The sequence below is a fragment of the Akebia trifoliata genome, chromosome 4, assembly GCF_017979445.1.
Source record: "Akebia trifoliata isolate Shusen 1 chromosome 4, ASM1797944v1, whole genome shotgun sequence".
Classification (NCBI taxonomy): Eukaryota; Viridiplantae; Streptophyta; class Magnoliopsida; order Ranunculales; family Lardizabalaceae; genus Akebia; species Akebia trifoliata.
The window spans coordinates 6,160,387-6,171,797 of NC_141378.1; the positions used below are offsets into that span (position 1 = coordinate 6,160,387).

At 34.3% G+C, this 11,411-nt stretch overlaps 1 protein-coding gene across 1 annotated transcript; it reads right to left on the reverse strand.

Annotated features, from left to right (window-relative positions):
* Nucleotides 1-235: 235 nt before the first annotated feature.
* Nucleotides 236-7,319, reverse strand: LOC147403320 (Peptidase S41 family protein). The gene is made up of 13 exons (XM_086438854.1): nucleotides 7,155-7,319; nucleotides 5,705-6,077; nucleotides 5,451-5,600; nucleotides 4,257-4,339; nucleotides 3,883-4,091; nucleotides 3,358-3,426; nucleotides 3,047-3,165; nucleotides 1,705-1,780; nucleotides 1,581-1,622; nucleotides 1,346-1,454; nucleotides 978-1,075; nucleotides 585-678; nucleotides 236-490 (listed from the first exon to the last, which is right to left on the reverse strand). The coding sequence occupies exons 1-13, from the start codon at nucleotides 7,284-7,286 to the stop codon at nucleotides 365-367; spliced, it is 1,680 nt and encodes a 559-aa protein (XP_086294980.1). The 5' UTR covers nucleotides 7,287-7,319; the 3' UTR covers nucleotides 236-364.
* Between the last annotated feature and the right edge of the window lie 4,092 nt (nucleotides 7,320-11,411).

The window sequence follows — 11,411 nt, forward strand, 5'->3', positions numbered from 1 at the left end:
AATAAATAAAACAAATTTGTACTTTTATAGTGAACAATCTGCTAGAACATATAAAACCATCACCTGTCACTTGTTTGTGTGACTGTTCTACCTCTGAGAAAATTAAAATGCACGACTCTCTTTTCAAGTCTCGGCAGGTGTTATTAGTAGTTATGAGCAAAGCCGACAAAAACAATCGCTAACATAATCCAAATAGAACAAATATGGGAATTTGTTGAATTAATCATCATGAATAAATATAGTAATCAATACAACAGCCACTCCTAAATTATAAAAAAGAACTTGAGAGTTGGATCCAACCAATTGTTAAAAAAATGGGATTTAATTAAAGAGTGCTAATTTGGGCTTAATAAAGAGGTCATCATCATCTTGAAAACAACACAACTTTGTTGACATAGCAAGCCGATGCAGGGTCCTTGAGGCAGCTACACAATGCATCTTCGTCCATAGGAAACAATGCAGGTAGAGGATGGTCTGGGATTACACCCACCTTAATTGAAACAAATGGATTAATAAATAAAATCCATTAAAAGTTCAATAAATAAATAAAATCTTGATTTGAAAATAGTTAAGCAGTGGGAAACCTTGTCAATATCAGTGTGAGTTGGGGTCTCATAACGAGCTACTGTGACAGCCAAGCCAGAACCATCAGATAACTCAAAAACTGACTGGATCTTCCTGCACCAGTGAATTGGATTAGGTTACCATTGTAAGATTTCCAATATAAATGAAACATTAGAATGGTGTTTGAGATAATGTGAAATTCCTGGATGATTATGATTTCTGGTTAAACTTTTATTAAATAGAAATGGTTACAAGAAGTTACATAACTACCCTAACTACATTAAATCAAGAGAACGATCCGACACTTCTTTTGTCACCTTCATATGATACTCCATATTCCATAATCTAATGCTCTAATAACTATAGCTATACATACAATGCAATTCATTCTGTAATGAAACAGCAATGCTTACCCTTTCCCAAATGTGGGCTCTCCAAATAGCACTGCACGCTTGTTGTCCTTCAAAGCACCAGCTAATATCTCACTCGCGCTGGCAGTTCCTTTGTTCACCTAAAGCAAACTCGGAAGCAACAACATCAGTGAATTTTTTCAGCAATATTTCTATATAGTATAAGGAAAAAAGCTTAAAATGAAAAATAAATAATGTGACACGCCACAACATGAGCAAGTTGGATTTGGGGAAAAAACGGGCCAGGGGGGTAAGAGAGACACCACTCGCAGAACTTTTATAGTCTTTTAAGTATTAATTAATAATCCATAAAAAAAAATGTTATTACAGCAGGATTGCTTCCAATAACAGAAGAAAATAAGAAAGCATACCAACACTGCTAGAGGCTCTGATGTCGCTATTGCATTGCTTCCATCTGTCTCATATATATCTCGAACACCAAGACTATCACAAATATACACAATCACGCCTTTCTTCAACCTATATAGCAAATACTAACAATGAATATTAGCACCACAAAATTTAAAATAATAGTAAAAAAATACATTAGCTTTTGATGGATACAGCTTATAAAAAAAGCACATTGATCCTGTTAAGAAAGCTTACCAGATCTTAGCAATTTCAATTCCTTCTGGAAAAAGGCCGCCACTACACCAAGTTCAGTATTTTAGAAACACTGCCAAAGGGTGAAAAACAAAATGGAAGTATGTCCTTATATAATGCTAATCACCTGTTATCTCGAAGGTCCAACACAAAGGCATTAACATTGTTGCTCCTTAGAGTTTCAATTGCCTCCTTGACGGCCCCTGCAAGGAACCTTTTTTAAGAGCGCATTACATGGAAAAAAACACTGATATCTCAGGTACATTCACCCCAAGCTAATTGAAATGCCTTGACAAACTAAAATGCAAGATTGCTTGATGCAGAACAGGGTTTCACTATCGAGTGATTAATCTAAGGATTCCTGGGTCTTTTTTGTTCAATTAAAGAATAAGATCAAGTACAGTTTATGGAGCAAAATATTGGAAACGAAGGAACATGTTTTTCAAATGAATGAAGAATCGGTACAAAGATAAAATCATAAACAAGTGCGTACAAAGAAATCTAGAAGTAGCTTCAATTGGGATAAAATAAATTAAAGTCAGATTAGAAGGTATGGGTATGACAGAGACAAATGATGACTACTGGGAAAGCAGCACTTTAGTACAGTTTAAATGTTTTGAACAAATGAGAATAGGCTGGAAAGGACATGGGATTTAGGTAGTAATCATTAAAAAAAAAAAAAACTCATTAAGTACACGCCTAAATAGAGGATATAATTGTAGACTGAACTGAATGACAAAAAGCGTTCATGTTGGCAACCCCAAATAGTTGGAATAAGGTATTATGAACAATGACGACAACGAGAATGATGAAGATGCATGTCACCAACTAAAGTGAACAGCAATGAAAACTAGTGACTTCTACAGTCATTTTTATTCTTCAAGGAAACTAGTGAATATGCAGAATGCATCAACAAACCATTAAGTAATGTGACTAGAAACATCACTGGAAATAGAGTAGGTCCAAAAACACCATCCAACCACATATAACTCCATATCATCAAAAGTCTTGAGCCTAACAGCCAATTAGGCTGCATTATTAGCCTAATAGATATGCAGTGGTTCCATTGACAGTTGATACTAAGTACAAGTACAAATGTACAATTAAGATATGGTTTACCAATTTGGCTCACTCTCACGAACCAAGACAAAAATATTACCTAATGAGATTACAAATTAAAAAAAAAATTGCGGTTAGCTAACTTTTTATTTATTTATTTGGGTGGGGTGGGGGGTTTGCAGTTGGCTAAGGTAGCATCAATTTTGTTGTTAATCCTATGATAAGGTATAATTAGGTTCAATATCTGCTTCTCTCAGATAGCCTCTAGCACTCAAAATAAATTTTATTGGACACCATCTATAAAAAAAAACTCCAAGAGCTGACAACACACCCCTCCAAACTGATATCTTATTATAAAATACTAATCCCATGTTTAAAAAAAAAACACAAAAATAACTAGCAATACTCACTGGAAGCACTTTGGTTGAATGTTGTCAATTTGATATAGCCAATTCGGGAGGTGTCCTTTCCCACAATGGCAACCTCACATAGTTTGGACTTCACTGGGTTCAATGAAACCTTCTCTCTCCTGTAACCAAAAATAATAATTAATCTCAGAAAGAAAATTTTGGTACATGTACCAGTAGCTAAGTTTAAAGCAATGAGGCAAAACATAATTTGAAGTCTAAAGATATACTTGGTTATTCGTATCCACAAATGCAAAGAAAATAGTTTATCTTAAAGAATTGTAACAAAATCTCCTATAGAAAACAGAACTTACTTCAAGACCATCTGTTTTATTTCAGGTCCACTGAGAATGGTCAATTCCACTAGACTTCCTTCAGGACCCCTGCAATACACTTCCATATTTAGGTAAATTAATAGATAATGAATGGTAAAGAAAAGCAAAATCTTTAAAGAATGGGCTTCCATAACAAGTGCAGATTTTTATATTGGGAAGCAATCATCAGCACAAATTACCTAATACAGTACACTTGAAGAGATTTTAAAAAACTTTTCCAAATCCATTTTTTTCTATTCGGAAAAAGAGAAAGAGTACAGAACTGGTGTCATCACTCTAGTGGATACCATACTCGAGTTTTTATTGGTTTCCATCCCTTCTTCAAAGAATGTTGGCTGATACAAGCTCAGGGTTTCCTCACCCGAGTTCACAAAAAAGGTGAACAAACCCCCCCCCCCCCCCCCCCCCACCCAAATATATATATATATATATTCCACAGCTGAGCTCATATGAGGAGATTCTTAGCAAAATAAATTTGATAACAAAGTAAAAAAAGAATCTTACTGTAAGCGTTCAGCCGCATCATATATTCCCATGGTTTCCGTACTTGTACCATCAATCGTCAAAATAACATCTCCAGACATGATGCCAGCCCTATTTGCAGGAGCTCCTGGAGTGGATGAAATAACAAGAAGCCCTGAGGATGATCCTTCAAGTCCGATGGGATAACCAATCGACAGCCCTACGCCAGTGAGAGCACCTTGAGTGCCAGACTGCCTTCAAAGAAGCTAATGACAGATTAAAATATAAGATTTAAAACTACTTAAATGCCTTTAAAGATGAGAAACTAGTATATCATAAATAGATCACTTGATGATTCAAGCTTTTTTTTTGCAGCAGATGTTGCATTGTTTTTAGGAGTAGAAAAGGCCATATACCCGCAAGCTCTTAAACTTTTCTGGCTCAAGAAAGCGAGTGAAAGGATCATCCAGTGTGTCAATCATCTTCTTTATCGCTGTATCTGAACAACATGCCAGTAGGATTTAGACACAAATCTACATTACAAGGAAATGTGCATAACAAAATTTACGTATTTGAGATACAACGGACTAACGTGGTTAATAATGGTCAAAATCTTCCTTATGGCCATGTCTCACGGGTATATTCATCTAATGAATAAATTAGAAAGAAACCCATTTCATACCATCCAAGTTACAACCACATACTAATCCAAAAGATAAGTAAATCTACGATATGCCTCTGTGGTCAAGTTCAGATGTTCATGAGTTCCTCCAAATGTAGATAGACTTTCCTGCACATGGGTGATCTAGCAGATCCATCGTGCCTAGTCCATTCATAGGATGAAGATTAAAACTTAGGCCATGCAATTCAACACACCCATTTCCTGTGAAGTATGTCATGGTACTGTGTACCCAGCTCAGCTTGAAACACACACAGAAGTCCCATACTTCGTTGCTACTTGTTACATCATACAGGTGTACAACTTGAAGCAGAAAATATAGTTTATTTCTCAAAGAATTCCCCAAATGCTTCCCAAAAGTTTTGTGCACGGTTGGCATGTAATTCTCTCACTTGTTTCCAGGGATTCCATCAAGAAGTTCTAAGGTGTTTCCCAACTTTTGGGAAGCATAGTGATCCTCTCTTCCCAAACTAATTTCCTAAGAAATGCCATGTTCATTAGTGAAGTGTGTAATCTGCATTGTATATTTTTTGCCTTTAAATACATGAATTGTTTTAGAGAATGCATACAAATGGAATTTAAATTGTGATAAAGGATTCTACAAATGGAATGTCAATAGCAGTTCTGTAATTATAAGCTTCCATAGAAATAACTTGACTAGTCTGGTTTCTACAAATTACAGAATAGTTTGGGGGATAATTAGAGATTATAGGTCCCTTTTTAACTTTCAGTGAGGGTACTTAGAAGATAACTTTCATTTTATTTTTTTACAAGTACTTAGAAGAGAATTTATTCAAGATTAATGATTGACACTTAACAGATCTGTCCTTCACTAGAAAATTGTTATAGTATAATCCATTCCAACGCAATATGCAAAGCACGAGCCATATATAAATTGTGTTATGAAACAAGAGAAGGCAGGAGTCCCTACATGTTTCTTCTCGTGTGTTCATTGGTTCATTACGGAGTGCATATTCTCGATACCGAAACCAACTTTGTCCATTAAAAGTTTTGTCAACATACGCACGATCGATAGTTCTCCATGCCTCCAAGAAAAGGAGATTCTCTTCAGTGAGTGCCCCTACATGTAAGCTACATGTTAGTATTGTGATCCTCAATAGAAAAACAAAATTTTAGTCAAATATGGAAATTTAGAACTTAAATTTGGCATGAGAATATACTTACAAGATGGAGTTTTATAACCAGCTATAGCAACTGACATAACCAGCACTCCAACTACCAACTGGACAAAATCAACACAGAAGTGGCGCTTGAGCTTCTCCTTCCAATTTATTATTTTATGTAGAGTGACAACATGTCCACTCAACCCCTGAAGACGGGCACAACCAACCAGGATCAACCCAGTTTGAGATGAGAAGCCTTTATGGAGCTTATCCCACAATGGATGAAAGAACGAATTGTATTTAAACTCTCCATTATAATTTCCAACGGGGAGGAAACTTCTTGATCTGCTATTGATATTATAATTGAAACGTTTTGAGGACGCCTGTGAGCGAGCTTCTATGGTCCTCGAGGCCAAAGATTTCCATGGAAAGAACTGCAGATGATGCACTTAAATGGATTAGGCAAATAGACGACCTAGTAATCCAACCAAACTTCTAAATCTTGGGTTCGACATCAATTTTTGTTCTGAATGCAATCAAATTGGAATGTCAAAAATATGCGATTTTAAAAAAAATCACAATTAAATCCCGATTTCAGTAGTTGTCAATTAAATCATGATTTTTTCAAAAACTTGAAAAATAGCCAAGTTTCTGAAAAAATCTCTGATTTTTCAAAATATCACAATTAAACATGATTTAATCGATATTTTGGAAGGAAAAAAAATCACAGATTATTTTTATTTTTAGCATTTTTAAGTGTCATTTTGTCATTTAATAAATGAAATACATATTTTTTACATTTGTGCATACTTATAAAAAAAATTATTTTTACTTTATCCAATGTTCTCCTGACTTTTGATGACTTTTTCCAAAGCTTTCTCTTGCCCAATGATTCCCGAACCCCAACTTTGTCACTATGATTGGAATCCAAAAATTCCAATATTTATTTAAATTTTCGTTGAATGCTATAAATTTTATCTAACATTGCCCAAAATTGAACTGTCAAACTTTACAAAATTGACCGAAATGAGAACAGAAACTCAAAATTTTCTAAAATTTCATTCAAATTTGGAATCTTTAACAATGCACTTGTGTAAACAACCATGATTCGCCATATTTCAGTAATATAAGTCTTTAAATTAACACAACAGCACAAAGATGCTCCAACTAGCTAAAAAATACATCATGGACCAAATCATGTCTGGGCCAAATTCACAAGACTTCACGAACTAATCAAAGCTAGGTCACGGAATCATGAATCCACATAAATTCAATCCAAAATATGCCCATTGATTGAAGAATTCAGAAACACGAGCATGACCCATTGTGTAGGAAATGCAATCGCATTGTCCTCCAAATTATAACTCGTCTGAATCAATTGAAATCACGAGTTCGACAAGAAACTCAAAAGTAGTGATTCGGAACAATTTTATGGGCGGAATCACGAATCAAATATGCAAACCAGTCAAATTGAAGAATTTAAAAACAATAATCGGTTTGGAGAGTAGTACCTGGCGAAGATGATTGATGGATTTTAGGGTTTTATTTCTAGGGTTTCTACTGTTTTTGTTGGAGATGGTGGAAGAAGAGACGATGAGCGACGGACGCAGATAAGGAGCAGTAGCGTACGCCACTGCATCCATTCTTCCACACAACTCTGAATTTCTCAGGAAAATCTTGGCTTATCGTTCAGTTATTTTAATAAAATGACCAAAATGTTCGGCACATTTGATATATTGACATATTTACCAAAATGTAGTTAAAGTTATCTATATCAGGATCTAGGTTCAAAACCCTCCTCCATCAAATAATTTCTAATCACTTACTTGCTTTATTATCTTTCCATTCCTCACCACCCCCTTAAAAAACTATTTAATTGGTATATTTAATACATTTAAGTTGGTTTGGTGCGAAAGAAGAAAATATCTAATATGATCAAGTTGTTCTCTTACCCTTATATCCTACTCAATTTAACATGTCCAATGAGGATCTTTCTTAAAATCTAGTTTCAAGACAAGTTTGACACATGATTTCAAAACTTGCCCAAGATCGAAACGTATCGTCCGAGTCGTCTCGATATCAAGCATGGACGAGACGGACGAATAAGTCAATTTTTTGGATGAGATATTAAATTCAGTGTTCATTTTTCGTTTTTTTGAACGAGAACGTATCAAAAAACTCGTTCGAGATGACTTGATATCTGGCATAGACGAGATGAGACACAGAACTAAGTTTTAAAATCATGATTTGACGTAATTGGCATAGTACAAATTGGTTATGAAGGTAAGAGATAAATAATATTTTATTACACACATATCCCTTTCATTACTTTAATGCAATACTTTAGTGGAAAAATATTGCAATATTTGTTTTGACTACTCACTATTATGATTATTTTGGGAGATTTATGATAATTTTTATCTTTTGTTTAAATAAATTAATTTTTATAATTAAATAATAGGATTAATAGTTGATAATTTTCTCATATATTATTTGCTTTGCTAATCACCAATTTTCTTGTTGAGAGATTGTTTTACAACTTACAAACCGTGACTTATCATTTTTCTTATTCGTGTGTCATTCAAAATTACAGTTTTTTTTTTCTTAGTACTTGTGTTTGTTTGTCTTCCAATAAAATATCTTTAACATAATTTCTTTGATATTTAACTAATTCTATGGATATTATGATATTTTATACATCAAACCTGTGTTAAAAAATTTGTTATAATAGAAGTGACAATAATTATTTAAATATTTTTCTAAAGAATCTCATGTGATCTCCTAAAGCACGTGTTTGACAAAATATAATATAGAGTCGTGCTGGAGTAACATCGAAATGTACATCGATTCTGACATTTTGAAGTGGTGATACACACATAACCATAAATGCTTTTCACTCGTATCTTGATGAAAGCTTCTATGATAATATGTGCACCACTACATCATAATATGTACAATGGACGTACATTTTAATGTTACTTCAACATTTTCTTATAATACATGAGTTGAAGAAAAGTATGATTGGATTTGAATATTGGACCATCGGTGCCTCGCCACCACTACCACACCTCCTACCTTCAAATAATAATAATAATTAAACTCCATGATGGGAAGGAACTTTGAGGTGATATAAAGGGAGGGACATCTCACCCTTTGTGTTTCGTGCACGTTAGTCTCATAGCTATAATTGGATTAGATAATTGATGTTGCTATTGATGGCACTGATTATGCATGTTTTTAAGAAATTAATACCTCGAGTGAGAGTGGGTTTTGAACATGGACATGGGATCACTATCAACACTCACGACCATTGTTTGAAAGATATAATTTGTATTTCATTTATTATGGTGGTCAACGGCATAATGCATTATAGATCATCGTCATCATATCACACAATGAAATTAAGGGGTGGGGGGAGGAATTGGGCATAGATTAAGAGAAGATACAAAGACAAAAGAGAACCACAATGGTTTTTATACCCATCAGACCAATTGGGATATCTTTTCGTCAATAAATATTGAGTAGTTTATGGGGAGGAAAATGCTAAAGTGGTATTAAAAATATCATTGATTCACACATTGCTGATGTGGATGTAGGGCGGGGCCAAGATTTTGCCCATGTGGGGACAATCAAGAGTATAACTTTTTTTGTGGGGACAACTAGGAACAAAAAAAAATAGTTATAGGGGCAATTAAGTGTGAAAAAAAAAAATTGTGAGAGCATTAATGGTAGATTTTTTTTCATCCATCACTAAAATCTGTCTTAATAGCTCACTAATCCATAGACTTTGAAAATTCTTGTGGGAGCAAGTGCCCCTATTGTAAGATGCTTTTCATCCATACGAGTGAAAATCATCTATGGCTCTGTGTGCACTTCCATATCAACAATGTGTGAATCGATGTCATTTTTAATGTCACTCTAACACGACTCTTATAATGATTGAGAGACCAAGGAGGATGTTGTCTAAATTTTTTGAGATAAATGGTTAAAAATAAAAATTGGCAAATCATATTTAGGATAAAAATAAATAAATAAACACCTAAGGGTTGATGAGATGGCCAAGACCATGCCTCGGGAAGTGAAGGTCTCAAGTTCAAATGCACCCCACCCCACCTTGGGCCATCCCATAAGATTTGTCCCATAAATTACCTGTGCATGTGGGGAGAGGGGATGCACGTGCCTTGAGGAATAGTCTAATGCTTTAAGAGGTCTATATACCTCGATTTAAAGAATAAATAAATAAGAATGCTTAGATTGTTTAAGCTACATAAAATTTTATACGACAATGTTAATGCAACCTATTGCGTAGATTGAGCATAAAAGAGATATAATGATGGAGATGATTGGGTGGAAAAGTTATAATTATTGAAATACCAAAAGCACTTAGAAAGAATGTAGGAGGGTCTCAATAGGTGATAACTTAAGGAAACTCGAGTGAAATTATTGAGTCCGGCGTGGAAAAAGGTCAGTTACATTTTCAATAAAAAGAACATGCAAGTTGAAGATTTTACAAGAGTGAAGTAAATCGAAAGAACAATCATTGAGATAGCGAGTGCAAATATATACCATGAAAACTTGATAAAAGGATACCACAGATTGAATGATATATGATCACATGAAGGCAATATATGATCATTTGGAGGCCAATAGAAAAACTTTGTATCTATTTGGGATAGTTATTTGTTGATTGGAAATTGAGAATCAGAATCCCAAGAAACAAAAGTTGAGAAGTGCATTTGTAGATGTTTGAGTTTGATAGCCATGCAGTAAAAGTGCATTTTGTGTGTGTGTGTGTGTGCGCGCGCGTGTGTAGAAGTGATATAATTATTTGGTAAACGGAAGTGAATTTAAGAGCTAAAACAACATTTGGAATTGCTTGAATAGATACCTCACACAAAAACTAATTGGCCAAATCAAGATTCTTTAAAACTAACCATGATTTGAGATGGATTGATCATGTGTTGAACGTTGAAGGGGATTGCTTATTCATGTTTTTCTCTCATGAGCGTTCTTGATGAAATGCCAAAACCATAACTTGTCTTGAGCGCCATTTCTGATATAGGTGTCTGATTTTTTTTTTTATGTAGAGACCATGAGCATTTTAGGTAGCGTTTAATTTTCTGTTCATTGAACAATGCAACGGTTTGTAGGCCCTTCCAAGCCTTTAGAACCACATTTTAAGATTGCTTAGATAGTTTTTTAATGATAGGGTATTATTGTAATTTCATGTGTAGTTTGTGTAGGTATTTTCATATTTTGTTTTTAGAACTTAAGATCTCTCTTTCAGATTCATTGGTAGTTTTGCATTTGTCCTAATCTGAAAGAAATATGTGGTGTAAATGTCTTGTATTTTGTTGACGAGACGTTGAGTTGTGGGGGTGCCCTTGACAGGATCAAATTTTCTAAGGTTATGAAAAAAGGTAATTATTTACTATTTTCTCAAGGGTTTTATATTTTTGGGGGAGATAGATGTGTTTTACCAACTCCTGATTTTATAAATAGAGATCTCTCGGACTATAAAATTTTGAAAGAAAATAATGATTATTCTTGATTTGATCCACTGAACCACGTAAATTCTATTTGTTTTTTTTTTCCGTGTGATTTTTGTTCTCTTTACTGCTTCATTTTTCATAATACGTAACCTCTTATACTTTTCATATCTTTTTTTGTGATTTTGCCTACATTACCCCTTTTGTTAAAGTTTTATTTATCATTGGAGACAAAAGATGGATGTCAATGGTCCGCTTCTTGTTCAACTTTTGAGATAC